Source organism: Cebidichthys violaceus, unplaced genomic scaffold, assembly GCF_023349555.1.
Source record: "Cebidichthys violaceus isolate CVI_PGR_0920_01 unplaced genomic scaffold, fCebVio1.0.p SCAF_340, whole genome shotgun sequence".
NCBI classification, from domain to species: domain Eukaryota; kingdom Metazoa; phylum Chordata; class Actinopteri; order Perciformes; family Stichaeidae; genus Cebidichthys; species Cebidichthys violaceus.
Window position 1 is genome coordinate 12,865 of NW_027176529.1, and position 22,136 is coordinate 35,000.

General features: G+C 45.7%; 1 protein-coding gene and 1 pseudogene across 1 annotated transcript in view; one reads left to right on the plus strand and one right to left on the minus strand.

Annotated features, from left to right (window-relative positions):
* LOC137883677 (EH domain-binding protein 1-like) overlaps nt 1-22,136 on the minus strand; it is a gene marked incomplete at its 3' end in the record, with an annotated part of 33,898 nt that overhangs the window by 10,897 nt on the left and 865 nt on the right. The window contains exons 1-6 of the mRNA XM_068725247.1: nt 21,908-22,136; nt 20,600-20,739; nt 18,380-18,496; nt 16,185-16,322; nt 14,974-15,241; nt 12,539-12,773 (exon numbers count right to left, since the gene is read on the minus strand). The exon at nt 21,908-22,136 is cut by the window's right edge and continues 865 nt beyond it. Of these exons, the coding sequence (XP_068581348.1) occupies nt 12,539-12,773; nt 14,974-15,241; nt 16,185-16,322; nt 18,380-18,496; nt 20,600-20,739; nt 21,908-22,041 (1,032 nt within the window). The remainder of the gene's footprint in view (nt 1-12,538; nt 12,774-14,973; nt 15,242-16,184; nt 16,323-18,379; nt 18,497-20,599; nt 20,740-21,907) is intronic.
* LOC137883678 (betaine--homocysteine S-methyltransferase 1-like) lies at nt 1,210-3,857 on the plus strand (annotated as a pseudogene).

Consider the following 22,136-nt stretch of genomic DNA (forward strand, 5'->3'; position numbering starts at 1 on the left):
ATTTGTACATGTTTTAGCGCATGTCTGTGTGCGGGGCATGAAAAAAAAAAAACCCAATAAGGCCAGAGATGAAGACTATGTGGGCAGAATAGGAGGTGTTACTGGTTAACCTGAAAAACTCTACATGCGGCAGTGTTGCTTTATACTGGTTTCTGTCGTTAAGAGAATATGGTTCAGAAAAGTTGGCTTGACTGAATTATTTAAAACAAATCTGTCAAGAGCAGCAACCGGCTGAATGATTTGTAGATTCTTTTCTTGATTTATTGCCCTGTCTAAAAGAGATGTTTAAAAACATCCATCGCAATGTCCTCTGGCCAAAAGTGATGTCAGCAAAAAGTCTTGTTTTATTCAACCAACAGTACAAAGCCCAAAAACATTGAATTTACTGGAGTGCAGGACAAGTAAAAACAAAAGACTCTCACCATGGTGAAGTTGGGACTATCACATTTTTTTTGTCATTTTTGCTTGAAAATTACTTTTGTTTATAGTTCTGCAATAGCTTCTTTGCACAAGACTAAGATACACAGACCACCCTTCTGTTGTGAGATCTTCATATGAATCCACGACATGTAGAAGCTGCAATCAGTCACCTCACATTGCATGGCACGGAACAGACCATTGCCAGCCTCATCAGCCTTGTGTCTCAAGACGAGCAGGTATTGGGAGCGAGGTGCGCAATGCAAGCTCATCTCTTCAGGCCTTTGCAGACGGTTCCAGCTGTAAGGAGACGAACACCTGGAGGATTTGGTTTGACGGCTGGTTAACCAATAACAACATATTAAGATTTGACCAAATGCTCATTTGCAGGAGACTGATTTGCATTCCCAAAGTAAACTCTCACATTTTAAACTAACCCTTTCTTTTATATGTTACGCTCCACAGTGACCCACAATTAACCAAACGAATGGTTAAAGGTCAACTGGAGATTTTAATATAATCATTAAATGGGCACATAGCTCTTTCTGTAACAGAAGCATGTCCCTGTCTCACTTGAACCAACTGCTGCCCGTACCTTCATCATTGATCTGAGAGCCAGACTGTGTTGCACAATGTCCAAACAGAGATGTGGTAAGTATACATGAATTTGGCAATGAAATGAAATCCTCCCGTATTCACACAGCAGTATAAAGCTGGTGAGGGCCGACTCTCTGCACTCTTCGGGCAAAAAAAAGGGGTTCGCTGTTACCAAGTGCTTCGTGCTTCAACTGAAACCGGGACGAAGAGATGGCTCCTGTCAAGAAGGTACATAAAACTCTATGCAGACGACACTGCATTTATATTACTGCCTTCTTAATCTGCAGAGATTTTGTTGTTGCAAAACTGTGCCATGTAACTACTGTGGGTTGTAGTTGTCCTGTTGGTCCATGGGCCATGCTGTCTTGAGGAAAATGTTGTCAGTGCAGGGTTTATGTGCGAGCGTGCATGCGGTTTGTGAAACAACCAGACTAAAGCAGTCACTGCTGGAGCGTCTCGGAGTGATAACTGCTTTTATCTCTGCACCTTTGTACGGGAATCAGAACATTTTCATTGCACACATTTGTCATTCATTTGTATTGTCTTGTATTGTCTTTAAATCAGTAACATGTTGTCTGTCTGGCGTTTGTTTCTCTACCCTGTTGTATTTGTAGAGATATTAAAGGGACAGTTCATCCCAAAATTGAAAAATACATATGTTCCCTCTTACCTGTAGAGCTATTTATAAATCTTGATTGTTTAAGTGTGAGTTGCATAGTTTTGGAAGATATCGGCTATAGTGACGTCTAACTTCTCCTCAATATAATGGGACTACATGGCACTTGGCTCAAAGTGCAAAATAAATACATTTACTTAAGTCAATAGCAATTTCTATCTCCAGAAGTCCACAGACCTTGTAGGAACTATTTGCTTTCAACCCTTGTTCCTACATGTAACAGCTCAAAACTGTGGGTCTGTGGATTATGTTGAGTAACCGGGTCAGGATTTTGGAACTGTCCCTTGAGGTAACCTACAAAATATCCAAAGTTTATAAGCCATTCAGCACGGAGCTCAAGTGATGTGTTGGCTTAAATCTCTCTGCTCCCAAAGGGTATCATTGAGCGCCTCAATGGTGGGGAGGTGGTGATCAGCGACGGAGGCTTCGTGTTCGCTCTGGAGAAGAGAGGCTATGTGAAGCTCGGGCCGAGTACCCCCGAGGCTACCATCACACACCCTGAGGCCGGTAAGACAGACGCGAACACTCACACGCTGTGTCTAAAACCACATGGAGGGAAGCTACACAAACCTAAATGCTTCAAACGTGCGTGTTTCCATTAGTGCGGCAGCTGCACAGGGAGTTCTTGAGGGCCGGGGCCAATGTCATGCAGACCTTCACGTTCTACGCCAGCGACGACAAACTGGAGAACAGGGGTCAGAACTTGAAAATCACTGTGAGTGGCCTATATATCAGCCAACATTTAAAGCAAATACCGCTTTATCCGGTACCGATTGTGGCCTTTTCCATCAACTGCGATGTTCTCTCAGGGGGCCAAAATCAACGAGGCAGCCTGTGACCTGGCAAGGGAAGTAGCCAGTGAAGGAGACGCCCTGGTTGCCGGTGGAGTGTGTCAGACTCCATCCTACCTGAGTTGCAAGAGTGAGACAGAAGTGAAGGCCATCTTCAAGAAACAGCTGGACGTGTTTAATGACGAAGAACGTGGACTTCCTGATTGCTGAGGTAGATCCACTTCTCGTCGTTGTTGGAGCGACTTCAATCTGAAATAGGATTAGTGGAGCGAGTGAGCGCTCAGTGGTGACCGTGTTGTTTCTCTCGCTGCAGTACTTCGAGCATGTCGAGGAGGCCGTGTGGGCAGTGGAGGTGCTGAAGACCAGCGGGAAGCCCGTGGCTGCCTCCATGTGCATCGGACCGGAGGGAGACATGCACGGCGTCTTACCCGGAGAGTGTGCCGTCAGGCTGGTGAAGGCCGGTACGATATTACCCGCATGTTTCTTGTACTTGAGAGTCAGCTGCGTTATCTGATACGGCAATAAAAGAATCCCCTCTGTTCTCCAGGTGCCCAGATTGTGGGCGTCAACTGCCACTTTGACCCCATGACCTGCGTGAAAGCTGTGAAGATGATGAAGGAGGGAGTGGAGAAGGCCCGGCTGAAGGCTCACTACATGGTGCAGCCCCTGGCATTCCACACCCCCGACTGCAACTGTCAGGGATTCATCGATCTGCCAGAATTCCCCTTTGGTAATATGTTTTGCTCGGACATTAAAAAAATGTCTACAAAGCTGTGTAGTCGGCAGCTTCTTACATTTGTCTCCTTTTTCCTTCCTCAGCCCTGGAGCCCAGGATCCTGACCCGCTGGGACATACACGAGTACGCCAGAGAGGCCTACAAGGCCGGCATCCGCTTCATCGGTGGCTGCTGTGGGTTCGAGCCCTACCACATCAGGGCCATAGCAGAGGAGCTGGCCCTTGAGAGAGGGATCGTGGCCCCCGGCTCAGAGAAACATGGAATGTGGGGTGCTGGTCTGGAGATGCACACCAAACCCTGGGTCAGAGCCAGGTAAACCAGCCAAAATACTGAAATGCACACGCGTTAAAGAATAGTATATGACTCGGTGCATCTTTTCCTCTGTGTTTAACTTGTGTCTCCGCCCCCTCTAGGTCCCGTCGGGACTACTGGGAACATCTCGCTCCCGCATCCGGTCGTCCCAAGTGCCCGTCCATGTCCACGCCAGAGAGCTGGGGCGTGACCAAGGGCCACGCTGACCTGCTGCAGCACAAAGAGGCCACCAGCAGCCAGGAAATGAAGCACGTGCTGGAGATGCAGAAGAAGGCCAAGTCCTCCGCGTGAGGACGGAGGGAAGAAGACTTTCAGAGTTCAGTCTGAAGATGAAAGAGCACTTGTAACAGCGATGCTCCACTTGTGGAGTATTACTCTGTAAACCCCAAACAATAAACCTCAGTGTGTCACCTAATATCACGGCTACGTGTGGAATGAGTGCTATTGGACTGCAGCAGCAAAATATAACCATGAATACATTTCACATATGCACCGATTGAGAAAGGACTCAATCCTTGTTGGTGACTAGGGTTCCGGTAAATTTCCGGAAACTTTCCATGGGAAGTTAAGCTCAGGAATTTTGGAAATTTTGACAATTTTTTTTGCAAAAGCATACAACAGGGAACTTAAATGTAGTTGAGAACAAGACTGTGCAAGCCTAGCTCAGCTGGACCCTGGATGCAGCTAGTTGGGAACATTGTCTGCTAGAAACGTAAATGTAAAACGTTTTTGAACGTCTTTGTCATCACCTAGCATTTATTTGTATACAGTATTGTATATCCACACAAAAAGTCCACACAAAAGTACACCATCACCTTCATTAGTTTCCAACTTTGAATATTCCCAGAATTTTGCAACCCTAATTTACAGTCAAACAGACCATAAAGCAGGGTATGCTTTAGGGCGGGGCTACTGTGAGTGACAGGTCTCTACCTACCCTGCTGTAAATTCTGATTATGACCAAGAATTGCACGATCAAATCTCGTCCCGACGACGAGGTGCTCAATTAAAAGCCGAGGGAATGATCCCACTCGGCGATCGGCGAGTGAAGCGCTGAAGATGCCACTTAGTATTTCCTATAGCACCAAAGAGTGCACACCTGCATACCATAACAGTCCAAACGAGGGGGGTGCTGGAGGGCTTTATAAAGAGGCAATTAAAGCCTTATCATTCCTACACTCGCTCTCCTCAAACACACACACACACACACACACACACACACACACACACACACAATTTAAAAGACAAATCACTCAGACTAATTCATAAGGTACTTCTAAGGTCCTTTTTAAATTACGGAGAACGGTTGGTTTAATTCAATTAAAATGTAGCGGGGGGCCGCTTAAGGATGACGGGAGTAAGGTATGGAATGACTAAGCGAGCGCTGTTTTTTTTTAAGAATGTGCGGGGGGTCTTAGACCTTCTCGAGGTCGAAGGAGTTTTCAAGTGCGGGGGACTTCTATCTCCTCACCCGAAGCCCCTTAAAAACCCTCCAAAAAGCCTGCATCCTTCTGGGTTTTAAGCCCACACACACCTGGAGGACTTGGGGCAGATTAAGACCAGATTAAGATAAAGTTACCCCTTCTTCGGCCGCCGTGTCATTCAAACCCCTGGCCTCTATGGCCACTGGATGGAAGGACACACACACATAAAAAAAAAAAAGTGGCACACACACACACACACACACACACACACACACACACACACACACACACACACACACACACACACACACACACACACACACACACACACACACACACACACACACACACACACACACAAAAGGACTTTCTGGTCATCCTCATAAGCCCTATTAGTCTGCTATAGAGCCTCTCATAGCAGACATCAATCACGGAGGGATTAGTCAATTCCCTCTCTAAATGAGTGGCGAGGGAAACCTCCCTTCAACTCTAAAGCAGGTCTCTCTCTCTCTCTCTCTCTCTCTCTCTCTCTTTCAGAGATTACACAGCGATTTTGTTTTCATTTTGTTCCATCTTCATCGTTTTTTTTTCCGTTTGACTTGCTTTTCATTTCTCTCTCGCTTGCTCTGCGTCTCTCCCTCGTTCTCTCCTGCTCGCAGCTTGTGAGGTAATCCTTGGCAGATAAAACTAAGGAGGACTTACCAAAGGCAGATTACAAGCGGCGCTTTGCGGAAGGCCCTTTTACACCAGTCGGCGCGGGTATTGAGGAGAGTGAGCTCTTTCGCAGTGCTTAACTTGTGAACTCGACATGCACCCAACAGAGGAAGAGGTGGAAAAATGATAGCCGCATTACAGTAACTGGATCAAAATATATCCCTCACAACAACACGCGCACACAAGATCGCACATTAGTACACACTACACGCATGCTGCTGCTGCTGCCGCCGCTGCTTTCACGGCAACCGTGTATAAAATTGAATTCTGAGAAGTAGCTGAATACACACACGGTGTTTATTCATTCTGTTAAAATGAAACATATCGCCGTCAGCCATGTGAGACTTCAGGATCAACACTGGGTATCAAAGGCGCAATCCCTACATCAGCTCTGTCTTTCAAAACACGGCTGTAACTTTCCTTTTAGCGGACTCAAAGACTTCCGTATCCTAAAACTGACCCAGAACTTTCCCTTATCCAAACATCCCCTCAAACTTTCTGTGTTCGGTTCTCAGCAACGTCTTAAAGCTTTCGTATCCTAACCCGATGACAGCGATGCCCCGCAGCACGGAACGACGACAGGAAGCCCAAAGATGTCAGAAGAAACTGGGTCTCCTCTCTCCCACAAGATCCAATGACAGACCACTCAGAGACTGCAAACAAGAGTTGGGGAAGGGTCCACAAAGGGGGGGGGTGCAGACATTGAGAGGTACTGACTTGAGCCTCGCTCCTCTCGAGGATTATTCTCCTAATATTACACAGCTTAGGGAATGTGGTCTAACTTGGTTTCAGAAATGGACCGCTGTGACTTGAAGAAGGAAGAGACGCTCCAGCTACACAAATCACACGGGACATTTTATGTTTGTGTTTTCACATCTAAAATGTAGTAACTTGTATTTGATAAATGACAGTGTGACTCTTCAAGGTACAAATACAACATTGGGTGCATTCCGATTGCCTCTCAAGGCTCTCAACATGGCGGCAGAAACTGTGGCAAAAGTACGCCGTCGATGGAGACGTCGTTAACGGCGTCTGTTATTATGAGAGAGAGCAGAGCGGTAGCCGCGAGCTAACCAGCGGGGGCACACTCACATGCACTAATAGCATGTGAGGCCGGCCGGGCTATGTAAACAAAGCACAGAGAAGCTGAGATTACAACACACACACACACACACACACACACACACACACACACACACACACACACACACACGCAACAAATAATAAGTCCCTATTGTCAGAAATACAGGAGAACACTGTATTCTTTCTATTAATGCAATCAAATGAGACACACTTACTTTCTTTATGTCTCTTTCCGTCTGAGACTCTTTGTTAACGGTAAGAGAAAGTTATCAGAGGAGATGGAATAACTTTGGACCGGATACAACGATAACAAGACGAGAGACCTTGGACCGGGACCAAAGATCAGAGGACCAGAGATGGACGTCCTCGTCTCCTGGGCTTGCCCCCCACCCCCTAACCCCCCCACCCCTCAGTCGTCACGCCAACCGCAGCAACGCTTCGCCGTGCGTATGCCGGTCGTCTCTCCTGCCGCGAAACCCCGGTGAAAGCTAATTAAGAAATATCGCAGCCTTCTGCGAACTCAATTAAATAATGTTAATTTATTCTAATTTCAATTTGGAGGTAGTGTGAACCGAAGGAGGGGCTGTGAAAACAAAGTCTGGGAGAGGAAGGAGAGCCCTGGCCTCTGCCTGCCCCCCCCCCCCCCCCCCCCCCCACACACACACACACACACACACACACACACACACACACACACACACACACACACACACACAACGGTACAGGAGCTCTCACAACCTGAAAAAAAAAAAAAAAGCAGCTCTATTTAATTTGAACCCTTTGATTAACATAAGTAATCACAGAAGCCCTTCAAACTGGAGGGGAGGAAGAAAAACACACCTCTAGTGTTCACTTCCTCTGGAAAGAAGGAGCGAGTGAAAAGAAGAAACGGGGAAATAGAAGGAAGAGTTTTAAAGAAGTTAGATTGTGTTTATTTTACTTCATCAACAAAGGTCGCAGTCAAGTAATAGTAGAGAAGAAAAGCTGCATTTTATAATCGACAGCACTAGGATCTAGATGTATTGTTAGAAGAGTGCCTTCCTCTCTCTTTGAGTAAATATTAAGATAATATAGAACTTTTCAGATCAAAACTTTTCTCCTCAGACATACGGCTTCCAACTTTTCTTTATATGAAAATAAGGGGAAAAAAATAATTCATGAAGCGGAAACTTGATGAAAAACCCAAAGATCAGAGCATCTAAGTGTAGAGCGGTCTAAATATGGAATAGAGACGGAGAGCCGGGTGAAATCATCCCGGAGGGAAAAGAGATGGACTGAATCAGACCAGACAGAGCTCACAACCCGCCCAACGGGAACTCCCTCTGTTCATTTACATTAATCCCACACGACGTTTCCATCCTTCCAGCTCCTTCACAGATGCTAAACTTAAAACTTGACGCCTTTTTGAGGATCTATATCTCCCAGACAGGACGGTGGACGGACACAGTGGTGAGAGAGAGAGAGAGAGAGACGTGTGAAGCGTCTAATGAGATAACTTGAGATAAAAAAACAAACCAAAAAGAAGGTGACGCGCTGTATTCAAAGATGAAAGGGACAATAGATGAGGTGAAGACATGTATTGACTTCTCACCAGAGAGTGACCCAGAGGGAGACACTTAACCTCCACTTTCCTTTTTGGTCCAACTGCTGACCGGTCAACTGTGAGAAGCAGCATCTGTTTGTCTGGTGCTTTAAATGATTGTTAGGTAGAAAGAGAGCAGACGCTCACTCAAAGCCAGACAATAACATGCACAAAATATACTCTTTTTTTCACCTTATCCCCCCCCCCCCCCCCCCCCCCAAAAAAAATCTATATTCTTACTAAGATGTTTACGTGGCTAATGAAGATGAATATTAAAGTAATATTCCTGTTTATATGCAAACATTCATACACAGTCTCCTCCTTTCATTCCTTAAATGACCTTCTACGGAAACAAAATTGTGATATTTGCACATATCCCAAAAACCTTTCATATTTCAAAGTCTTTCATGAAGTTTAAAAGCATCACTGCAAACTGTCGGCTTGTTGGTCCGTGTGCAACGAACAGAGCTCAGTCTAAAGGTGAGAGGTGCTAACTGCCCTAAGGAGTCCAGATTGAGACGCATATTTTGGGATGCGTGGCGTCCAAAGAATGCTCCTGAAACCCGAATAACAAATGGCATATGAGCCATAGTCATATCCCACATGGCTTAATCGGAAAATGCTCCATTCAGAATAAGAACGAATTCAGAATATCCAAACGGAATAAATATATATGGGCAAAATATTCCTATTAGGCCGCTTAGGCCAATGAAAATGACTTTTCCGCTAATATCCCCGTATATATGCAGCCGTGCATACTGTGATTAATGTAAACCGTCTCCATGACATACGTCCTACAGCTGCACCCCTTCAATAAAGTAACTTTCCCTCCTTTTCCAACTGAAGTCATGTTGCTCCTGTGCCGAACCATCGTTGTAACCACTCTGCAAGTTCAGCAACCGTGTGTTAATTACAACAAAATGATCTCACGCTGGTTGACTGACCGATACCTGTTAGTGTCAGAAGTAAAGAGGAGACCCAAATAGAAGAAATAGGTCCACAAGAATGCATTAATTGTACGTGAAGAAAATGCTTTTGAAGCCTCCATAGATTTACATCTGTAGCCCCTGCATGCTAAATGTAAATTAGCTAAGCATTGGTCCCAGTGGACCGTCTGGAGATGAAACACCCCAACAACTGGGAACCCACATGTCTCCATGAAGGCGTTTGAGCCGCCGCCGCCGTCGTATCCCGTCCACAAATCTGCCGAACGTGTGTTCCGCTGAGCTTTGAGCTCTTGTCAGAGCTTAATGTAAATCCAATCCATATGTGTAATACCTGTGTACAGAGCGAGTGGGTGCGCGCCACATGTCCCGTAGATGTGCCGATTCTTCACAGGCTGGCACAGAAGTGGGTGGTTTTAATGCGATGACGAGGAGGATCAAAGTACACCCGAGACAAAGTTTAATTCCCACGTGGATTCATACAAGACGAGTTTGGTTTTAAAATGTGACACTATATAAGTATAATACGTGGGTATTACAGTGGCTCACATCATAATTCCTCCATGATCCGTAGTCACATCCTCCTCCTCTGAACCTCGCCTCTTATCTCGAGAGAAAAACGATGCGTCAAGCTGCATCTTTCTATTCCCATCAGTCCACGATCACAGGAACATCATTCGAGCACTTACACTCTTTAACTATTTGCTTTTGTGTAACTCCGGCGGTCGAGCAGTTAAAGCTCATGTCAGCGTTTGCTCTGAATAAATGTAAATGGGATTCAAGAAATGCTAATCTGTTCTTGGTTTAGCAGAGACTTCTCAGATTCACCAGAACACATAGGAGACGTTTCAAACCCTTCAGGGCAGGTTGTAAATGTATAACGGCTTTCAATATATCAATTTATATATATATATTCACATTCAGAGATTAGACCTAGTCGTCTGCACGTGTGTGTGTGTGTGTGTGTGTGTGTGTGTGTGTGTGTGTGTGTGTGTGTGTGTGTGTGTGTGTGTGTGTTTTTATCTCGGCCCTACATTGCAATTGGCCACATGAATAGTCGGGTCGAAATAAATATAAATGTAGAATATATAAAACACCTTGAAACCTCTAATATGAGAGAGGTGAGCTGTGTTTTGGGGGAAGGTTGTAACTCACTGAACTGAGCCTTAGGCGCGCTAGAAAAACTATAAGAACAGATACAAACATGCATGCGAGCACAAGCGCTCGCACACACACACACACACACACACACACATCTACACTCTGCACACGTTCGTAGTGCGGTGATGTGTTGGTTTCGTCTTGGCCTCTCATAGTGGGAATGTCTCCTCTTAATCCTCTCTGACTTCATACATTCAAAGGTCATCTCACAGCCTACACATGGCTGAGGCGTGTGTGTGTGTGTGTGTGTGTGTGTGTGTGTGTGTGCGTGTGTCATAGTGTGAATAAGAAAGAGAAACCTATTCACACTCGCTGTATATGTCAACAAACCCTGTAGGCCTCTCCTTGTCCCCCCCCCACTGTTCTCCTTTCCCCCCACCCTTCACTATCTCCCACCTATTCTCCTTCACTGCACCCCCCCTCCTCTTCAATCCTCACCCACAATTCATTCTTTGCATCCCTCCCTCCCTCCACCTCCGAGCTCCAGAGGCAGGGGCATCTCTTGGCGAAGTGTGGCCCACCACAGGCCACTGGCTCTGGGTAATTAAAGTGGTTTAGGCCCCCTCACCCACGGTCACAGGCAACTGCAGCTGGGTGATAAAGGCACTGTGCCATAATTACATGGACGGCCAGCATCACCGCCCAGCTACACTAAAACAGTCAGCTAGCCAGATGCATGGGGAGGAGGAACCTGTGTGTGTGTGTGTGTGTGTGTGTGTGTGTGTGTGTGTGTGTGTGTGTGTGTGTATAAGTAACTGTATAGAGTGTGTGTGTGTGTGTGTGTGTGTGCACAGGGGGTCAACACCCCCTTGTGATCGCTCTGCTGTAGTTAAGCCCCCTGTGTTTAAGCCCCACATAGGCTCATTGAGCTCCTACACACACACACACACACACACACACACACACACACACACACACACACACACACACACACACACACACACACACACACACATTTTTAACCCCCCCCTCCCCCCCCCAGCCAATCATTCCCCACCAGTGGTCTGACTCCTGCCGTGAGTGTGTGTGACCATCAGCCATTTAATTAGACCCAGCCATGATTTACCTAATTTAAATAAATAAATAAACATACGAAAACACCCCAATAAACAAATACCTATATGCAAATGAGGAGCTGTGGAGTTTCGTGAGCATAAAGAATGGGGCAGGAGATGGGATTGTGCAGGCGGAAAAAAAGCTAATGTAAGGGCCACTGGATGTGGACACACACACACACACACACACACACACACACACACACACACACACACACACACACACACACACACACACACACACACACACACACACACACACACACATACAAAATGCTTCAAGTCACTCACTTATAATCACTTAATAACACATCTGTTCCCATCTAAATAATATTTGACATCTATTGTATTTGATGAACATTACCGAGGGGTTAATGGAATCAGACTTCAACATCCTAAATCTTTCTTTGGATGTCTATGTGATCGTGAATTCTCTTAGAGCAGTGTTACACTGTGGATCTCTTTAAAACGATTTTCTGATCCCCATTTCTGATATAAATCATAATAAAGTTCATGAATAAGTCATTGTGCGACCGATTGTGTTCATTTACCATTTGCTTTATGATTTAATGTCAGGTTACTTTCAACACTTGCTCGGGGAAAACGAGTTACATTCCTCCAACATCGCAAACTCGCTACGCACCGAGCAACAGACGGATCATTCATGATATTTCACAAAAAGTGAATCCTCAAGTCTTTTCAAAATACACTTGACAGGAAACAACTTGGTTATGTTTATATATCTACAGAAGTGGCTTTGAGTCTGGAACTCAAAGCCACGAATAAATGAACGCTGACTTCTGGTTTCACACGGGACATGAACAGCGGCCTTCTGGGTAAACTACCGGTGTTTTTAGACCCTTCTGTCTGCCCCATTAGTTTAAGGTTTTTTTGTGGGTAACATAAGAATCACCGTGGATTACTTTCATGGCTTTAGCTACAAACGTTAGACTGTATGTTAATGAAACATTCATCACATTTGTTGTTCCGTTGCCTGTCGTTGGGATGGATTAAAGTTTCATTGGGTTCAAGTGAAGCCCGTTTACCTTCGGGGACGAGGAGGCCAGCTCTCTCCCCATCACCGCTGCGACCGGGCCGGGCCCGACCGGCTGAACTCTCTCCCCGTCTGGGCCAGAGCCGGGTTTGGGAGCGGCAGGACTGGGGCCGAGGCCAGGGCCGGAACTCGGGGGCGGGGGGGCCCTCCTCTTCTGGCCGCCGCCCAAATCCGGGGAGGGGCCGCCAGCGGGGCTGGATGTCCTTGGCTCGTAGAACGGGTTGGATCTGAGGAAGCAGGCGAAAAAAAAGCTGTCATGTTCCTTTTTAATTGAAGTCATAGTGACGTGCACAGATGGAGGAGTGTGAATTAATTAAGATTTATGTGACCAACAGTGTTTGTTAACCAAAACTGTCAATATCACAAGAAATAAACACGGCTGATAGATATTATAGTAATGCCATTAAGTGACATTATATGTGAGACGAGAGCACACCAGAGACATTAGAGAAGGGCGAACTTAAAAACATGTAGCGGCAAATTAGTGGCACTATTTGGACCCCATTGTTTGGTTAAACATGAGGAAATTGCAACATGGAAACGAGAGTTTGGCTCAATACAATGAAGAGCACACACAGAGTGGGAAGGTAATAGAAGATGCAGGTGCACCGGGGTCAGGTCTGCGTGACCTCATATCCTTACTGCCCAAGGTGGACCACTGACAGACAGACGGGCAGGAGCGCACACGCGCGCACACACACACACACACGCACACACACACACACATACCAGAGTGTTATCAATATACACGGCATGCTTGTGGCACTGAAAGCAGGGGCACGGCCTTGAGACATTCACTCAACATGCAACAAGCAATCCTCAACAAACAAGAGAATTGGATGGAGAGGGTGGGTGGGTGGGTGATGGGGGGGGGTGAGGCTGATTGACTAGGTATCTGTCTGAAAGAGAAGGTTAGAGCCACTCAGTGTCTATCTAACCGCAGAAGCGATACGGAGAGGGAAGAAAAGAAAAGCAGAGCGGGCCTTTAGAGCAGCTTTAACAGACCAGCGCTGGCTAAAAGACATGTGAAAGGGCTCCAGTCAAAACAGCGCGCTGCCCTCTTGAACTCTCTATTCTGCGGAAGGACCGCTCCCGCTGTAAGAGACGGAGCAAAAGAAACACGCCAGTCAATAACCCGTCTCGTCTGTAGACAGCCGAGAGGACCGAGAAGCTGCGGCTGTCCGCGTGACGGCTTCGCTCAACAGCCAAAAAAAAAAACCCTTCACGAGTTCACGTGTACAATGTAGGGAGATCCCCGGAGATTAAGAATCCTGTTCCAGCTCCGAGGCTACATCCACACTAATGTGTTGTCGCTTTTTAAAACGCAAAAAGAGTCCCTAAAAACGGAGATGTTTGAAAACGCTGCGGGCCCATTTTTAGTTTTAAAACTCAGGGTTTGGGTTTTAATACGACAGTCAACAAAAAGAGACCTTTCACAGAGGTTATGTAGATCCTTCCCTGATTTGTCATGTGCGCCTTTTCCGGAAGAAAATATTTTAACTACTACAATCCAGGCGGTAACCAACCGCGGGTTCTGCCGAGTGAAGCGGATGCAGAAGTGTCCTAAAGCTGCATTCTCTCTAGTGTCAGGGGGCGACTCCTCTGGTTGTATAGGAGTCTAGTCTAAAATGACTCTACTTCTCTCTTGATTTATTCCCTCAGCAAACATTGGAAACATGAGTTTATGGTCTCAATCTCTAGTTTCACTGTTTTTAAACGTATTAGTGTGGAGTTTTCATAATAACATTAATGAGTGACTGAGGTGGGAACAGATGTTAACTGAGGTTTCTGAGTAGCAAGCGTCTGTTTTATTATTATTTCTCAAAGCTCATTGTCTCCACCTGCTCTGCTATCACTGACGGATTGATTCAGGTTTAGGGATAGGAGACGCATATTGTAGATGTAAGAGGAGAGAGGTGAAATAAAAGTGAGCAGAGTCTGGGGGAGGAAGCTAAGGAGGGAAAGTATGGGGGGAGGGAGGGAAAGGAGGGAGACAAGGTTAAAGAATGCAGAGAAACAACAGGGCCCTTGTTCCCGTTGAAAGAGCTGCTTCGTCACTCTGCTCTACTGGGGGGGGGGGGGGCTACAAGTACCCATTTATAAGGAGGGTTTCTTGCACGACTTGGCCTGCCGACAGTTACCAAGCTGGGAAGCCCGGATCCTTCCAGACGGCTTCTAGTATGGGAAAACTCAACAGACACGGAGACTTTGTCAAAAGCTCTTAAAGCTAACGCAGGCCTCTCTGCTCCGACACACACAAATGGTAAGATGTACTGTATACATACAAGAAAGAGGCTTCAGTGTGATTAATGCAAAAACGTGCACTGTGCACACTCTTTCCTTAACGCACCGCGTCCTGCGCCGGCCGATTGAATAGACTAGAATAAAGGTGAAGAAATGGGACACAATGAAGACATAAGGTCTTACTCGTCAAGCTCCTCCTCCTCGTTGTGAGAGGTGTCGGCGTACAAGTACTTGCTCATGTCGACAGGCCGCACTCCTTTCCTCTGCCTGGGCTTCGGGGGTTCTGGGTCCGGCTGGAGGTCCGCGTCCCGGTCGGGCTCGTCGAAGGGGTTCCCCGGGGGGGGCGTCTCCGTCCCGGCTTCGTCCGGCTCATCGAACGGATTCGAGGAGTCGTGGTCGAAGAAGGAATCGTCGTCGACGTGATGCCTCGACACCGGCTGGACGGGGGGCTCTGAAAAACGACAACAAGTCATTTAAATCAGTCACAATGGCTCAATATTACTTTCATTGTTTAAGAGCTTTGGTAGCAAGTTGGGCAGCAGAGGCAAACTAAATAAATCTAAATTATAGTTCAGCTAAGAGCCGTCCACACCAGGAAGGGTAACTATAAAAATAGAGTTTTAAGAATCGTTCTAACTGAAGTGGATGGCAGAGTCTGCACCACAGATATAAAGACGATAGTGAAAGATAAGGTCGGGATCACTTTCAGAGCGATTTGATGAACGATAGAAACACGTCAATCAGAATACAAAGCTGTGTTTGTTCCACACAGGAGGGTGGATGAGTAGAAAGAACGTTATCGTCCATCAGTGTGGACGCTCACGTCGTTTAAGCTATTGTTGTACATTTGTCAGCTGGCCAAAAAGAAAAAAAAATATTATTTTTTGTGAGCTCAGATCAACAGGAACCAACGCATGTCGCCACACAGCTGCTACTGAATGAAAAACAAGACCCGAAAACAAAAGAAACTTATAATTTATGTTATGTTTAAATACTAATTTAATAAGATTTAGATGTCACACAAGAGATGTTATTAGAATATATATATATATATATATATTAAAAAATGATGCACAAGAAAGCAGAATCCTAGACTCCGACAGACAGGTTCAGATCAAAGCGAACAAAGATCAAAAGTGGGAGCTGTGTGTGTGTGTGTGTGTGTGTGTGTGTGTGTGTGTGAGAGCATACCATTTAAAAAAAACAAATAATCCATAATACACCTGGCTACTCAGGTGGTCAGACAATAATATTGGTTTAGCTGTCTGACTGAAAGCATTGAGGCCTTCCTGCTCCACATGACTACACACACATTCAAGGTACGTGCTCCTCCAGAACAAAACACGACTTCAGATCTAAATCCGTCCGGCACAGTGAAACCAGACTGAACGTACCGTCCTCGTCGGGATCCCCGAACGGGTTGAGGTGGTTCGGATGGAGCTCGTCGTCGGGCTCGTCGAAGGGATTCGAACACATGGCGGGAGGCGTTTCCTGATCCTCGTCTTCCAGGAAGTTCAGCTTGTTGATGAGCTCTGTTGCCACAAAGTTCAAACAAAAAGTCAAACACACGAACCACAGCGTGACGAAAGTAACAGCTAGAGAAAAATGAAATGAACACAAACATTCACAAACTCAAAAGGTAACAATATCTGCACTTTGGAGTGAACCACTCAGTCTTAGAAAGAAATCCCTCTCGCCGGTGGAGCGCTGCCCTAAACATCTCTGTGCCCCTCAGCCCCCACTTCAACGCATGTACAGCAAGGGGCATTCTGGGAAAATCTGTGCGGTATGGAGGGTTACTCGGGGAGACGGTGGAGAGTTGCTATGGAGATCCCAGCTGGAGAAGGGCGGAGAATTGTCCAATTCATCTTCATCGTCCCTCGCTTGCTGCCAGGGGGGAGTGGGTCAAGTTTAAAAAAAAAGAAAAAAAAAGAGGGTAAATGTGTGCGAGGACGCCAAGAAGAGCTGCTGAGCGCTACAGAACGTGAGGATCTGAGGAAGTGCTGCGTGTCTCCTGGTCTATATGCAGGCTGGTGATGTGAAGTGGTGGTGAGCTGATAAGAGGTGCAGCACTTTCTCTCTGACAACATTCATGACCCACTTTAGGAGCCCGTGGAAAGTGCACAGTGGTGTGTATTCACATCTGAAGAAGTGGAGAGGAGTTAAGAGGAGAATCCAAGGAACCGGAGTGAGCTCACTTGTGTTTTCATGTCACATGACAAGTGGGAAAAAAACCTTTGGGAAACTAGAAATTTCCAGCCGGTTGTCCCCTGATCGGCCAATCGGTGTCATTTATCTGGTTTTGGAGGATGGAGGTGCAACGGATCCAAAAACTCATGTTTTGGATCGTATCATGGATTTGAGTCACGGATCACAGATCGGAACAAAAAGAAGAAAATGGAGCAAACATAACTTTTAGATATCTCAAACACGCTTTTTTTGGCAGATATGGATCGTTTTTGTTCGTTTCAGCCACCATTACTTGCTCTCCTGTCAATTTCGACACATATTTAGTTTGTTTTTCACAATTATCAGGGATCGGCGAGTAGAAAGCACAATTGCAGAAGTCCTGATCGCATATTTTTTACTAAATATCATCCGGTAACGATCGGCAGTAAAATGGTATTTCGCCCTATGATGATTAAACCGTGTAGTTAATCTAAGGTTCACATGTGTGACGGACCGTAGGGGGGGGGGGGATCCATACGGATCAACAGCGGTCCGTTACACCTCTAGTGGAGGAACAACTTTAAAAACATTTAGAACAACTAACTGTTTTATTACGAACATATAAATGAATTAAAATGTTCTATGAAAGACGGAAAGAATGGTCCATTGGTGCGTCTTGAGAGATCGCTAAATCAACTGGGTTCATTCCAGTGAAACGTTAACTCTGAACTCTTAGTGAGGAACTATCCAGTGACAACTTGTAGTTTAGTCTTTGTAGCGAGAATAACAACGTGTCCTTTCACAGCACACAGTTTGAGATCCACTAACCCGACCCGAACCCATCCAACTCCGAAGCGTCTCACAAGCTCGAGGCCCAATGAAATGACCACAGATGCAATAAACGGTCTAATTGAAAACAAAGACAAATATTTTCTGTCTTCCTAGAAAGATGTTTTTGTGGGTTTTTTGGTGTAAGAATAGTTTTCGTTGGATACCTTTTACCTCGACTGGTTCACTACCAATTGCAGAAAACAACACGGTCAACAACAACGAAAAAAAAAAAAAATACAAAGAATAGGAACCAAACAACTGATGTGTTCACGACACCATGTACAGCACATCACCACATGAACCAAGATAAACCACAACACCAGCACAATACCAATGTCGAGGAGGATCGGGGGATGGGGCGTTTGAATAAAAGAGAGAGAGAGAGAGAGAGAGAGAGAGAGAGAGAGAGAGAGAGAGAGAGAGAGAGAGAGAGAGAGAGAGAGACACAGAAAGAGAGGAGAGCTGGAAAAGGAAGGATTCAGAATATATGAAATATATGGAGAGGAATGGAGGTAATGACTGGAAGTGTAGAGACACAACGATGAGAGACGAGTCGGGATCACAGGATGAGAGAAAGGTGAAAAAAGACCTTGGGAGGAAGCGGCAGGCTTAGCGGTTGCTTTGCGTGCTCGCTTTAGGAGACCACCATCATCATCATCATCATCATCATGAAAGCAGCTGAGGGCATTCAACTGGTTTACTATCTCTGTAAAGGACAGGGCCGTACAGGAAGGGAGGAAGGAAGAATAGCAGTGAACAAGGCAAAAATAACACGTCCCATTGAGAAACACACACACACGCACGCACACACACACACACACACACACACACACACACACACACACACACACACACACACACACACACACACACACACACACACACACACACACACACACACACACACTCAATAAGCTACAGTGAGCGTATGTATTTGTGTGGTTCATGATAGCAGTGTTTTTACTATCATCTATATCTCTAAATACATGCAAACCGCTGATATAATATGCTAGACCAAGAATGTGGATCACATCGCTCCAGTTCTGAGGTCTTCACTGGCTTCCTGTCCAACAAAGAACTGACTTTAATATCCTGCTGTTGGTTTATAAAGCACTGATCTGCTGCTACCTCATGAACCATCCCGACCCCCTTTAGGTGGTCTGGGACCGGTCTACGTTCTGTTCCCATGAGTCAGGACTAAACATGGAGAAGCAGCGTTCGGTTCTTCTGCTCCACACATCTGGAACAAAGTCCCAGAAAGCTGCAGGTCTGCAGAGACCCTCAGCTCCTTTAGATCCAGACTGAAGACTTCTCTGTTTACTGCTGCTGCCTTCAACTGAACCACATTCAAGGATATTCATCAATTTACTGCATTTCTGCATTTTACTACTGAATCTTATTTCTTACACTGCTTCTTAATGTTTCAATGAATGTTAAATCTCCTTTTCTGTTGCCTTATGTTTTAATGATTTTAATGGTTGTGTGTGAAGCACACATTTTAGTTGAATTGTCTTACTTTAATTACTCTTATTGTGCTCTATCTTGCAATGCCGTCAGCATTATTTCTTTTGCACTAAATAACTGTTATTCTATTGTTCGTGTATGTTTTGTAATTTTCATTCTATTGTTTTTCGCTATTCTTCCGTTGTGATCTTTAATAAAACTCTGGCACATAAGTCCCATCTTATCGTATTAAACTAAACAGAGGGACCAATGAGAAGCCGTCATTGAAAACGTGTTTGGAAAAAGGAAGTCGCTTTAAAAAGTATTGAGTGTGACTTTTGTTTGAGTTGTCCTTGATGTTCTGTTAATTGTGCAGAACATCACATTTATATAATGCATGTTTTTAAATAAGCTTTTTCATAACGGATGTTTCTAGCTGGTTATCTTGGTTGGTTTAACACATTTAACACCCACACACACACACACACACACACACACACACACACACACAGAATGACAAACAACACACCCACAAAATATATATTCATGAAGATGTACAACACATCCTTTTTATGTGTTTATATGTTCTCTTTTCCTCATACTGGAAGGAATAGAGAGCATGTGTTTCGCAGGGTTAGCCTAGCGTTAGTGTAGCTGGCGTGGCTTGCTGGGTAGGTAGCATCCATGAGGGGAATGTGACAGGAGGGGGGGGGGGGAGGTTGGCAGCTTGGCCAGGCCTTTGATTCAGAGATGCACGCTAGTGAAGCATCGCTGTAGGCGCTCGATGCATATACATATAAATGAGACAAAGAGCAGGGAAGGGAGAAGGAAGGGGAGAAAGCATGAAGCTTAACGTGAAGAAAAGTTGGATTAAGCAAAGCAGGAAGCGCCGAGTCCACGAGAATGAATCCCCGACGTGTACGTATGGAAGTACACCGGCAGTCGACTGGTCCACCAACAAGGGAAGGAAGCAAGGAGTAAAGGATGGGGGGTGGGGGGGAGGGGGGGCAAGTGGGAAATTAAAGCTTAAGCAAAAGAAGCAGACGAAACACTGTAAATCAAACTCATGAATTTATAATCTTATGTATGCAACCATGCACACGTATAGAAGCAGAAAAACAAAAGAAATCAAGAAAGAAGCAAAGTCTGTGGTTATAAAGGAGATTTTAATCGGCCATGTTGTCAGTTCAGGAGGATGTCGTTGACATGTTGAGCATCTTACGGCTCACGCTGATTCGCTCGTATGAGAAGACTTACCGTTGACTGACTTTTGACCGTCGGCACAGGAGAAGCATGATCGCCGCCCATCACTGTAACCTGGGGCTTGTACGGCACCATGCAAAAAAGGAATAATTGAGCCGGTCACCTGTGATCTTGGCGGCCTTCTCCTCCTGGTTGACCCGGTTCTCCTCGTCCTCCTCGTTCTCCTCCTCGAAGTCGTCCAGGTTGCCGATGTCGGCCTGCTTCATGCTCATCAGGCTGGCCAGGCTCTGCATGTCCTCATCACTGGACCATGAAAAAAAATTAAAAAAAATAAAAACACAAGGAGAAACCCCATTAAAACAGAAAAAGAACACTTTACGGTGAGGACAAAAGAAAAAAAGAGAGAAAACATGAAGCATAAATAAATGAATGAATACATGAAAATACATCAGCGTTGTATTGTCAATGTACTAGGAGACATATAAGGATTGTTATAGCTCTCCATCTTTCTCTCTGTCTCCATCCATCTCTACGCCTGACTGTAGAGACACATTTGAAGCGGTAACTTCTCCTCTCTCTCTCCCATCCACCCGTCGTCTATTGTCTCCCTCCCGCCATCGCTCCGCTCACAGACGCCTCGACTTTCTACAGCATTCCTCGTATTTCATGTCGTCCTGTGTACTCCATCAGTCCCTCTAAAAACCGCCGGCTCCCTCATAATCAGTGTATTCTCCTCTCTGTTCTTTGTGTTTGGTGTTTCCCGGGCCCACGGGCTCATTTGAACTGGTGTGATTGAGTTTGTTTGTGTGTGGTCGACATCATTCCCCGAAGGGTTAACAAGGGTTACGCTCCATCGACCCGCCGCCCCGCGCCACAACAAAGGCCTTGTTGCTCTGCGTTTTGTGTGCGTGTGTGTGTGTGTGTGTGTCTGTAAATGAAAGTTGCTGCTATCAAATTAGAATGAATAACAAACGGTAAGAAACAGAGATTGAGAATGTGTCCTCAAAGGAAAGTTGGTGATATCAAAGATTAATATGCGTGTGTGTGTGTGTGTGTGTGTGTGTGTGTGTGTGTGTGTGTGTGTGTGTGTGTGTGTGTGTGTGTGTGTGTGTAAATCAAGTCTTTGTGCAATCAAAAGAGGCTGCTGTGTGAAATGTGTGTACATACATTATGTCTGTGGATATTCTTATACATTTTTTTTATACATTTAGGAGAGCAATACAAGGACCCAGACAGATAAGCTTGATGTGATTTCAGAGGACGTCTCGTCTCTTAAAGACGCTGCGATCAAAGCGTCTCCGTTCAACACTAGCATCTTTAAAACACAACGAAAAGACACGACGGAGCTAAAAGACACACCCTCGTCTCGGATTTTGGGCCGCGCCATCTTTGTTTGTTTTTTCATGAGACGATGGAGCTTAAGCACAACCGCCAACTGTCCCGAGAACAGGCGTTAATAAGTGAGACTTACGTGGCCTTTCCCTCACGGAGGAAGATGCACGAGAGGGAGAACTGCAGCGTGGCCGACACCACCTTCTTGGACAGAGGCTTGAACTTGAGCTTGACGTCGGTCTGCGTGGGCATCGGACTGGCGTACTGCTTCATGTTGATGCTGCTGGTGGCCAGAGCCTTCCTCCGCCCTGATGGAGACTCCTGGAGGAGGAGGAGGAGGAGAGAAACATGAAGCACATATTCAGGTG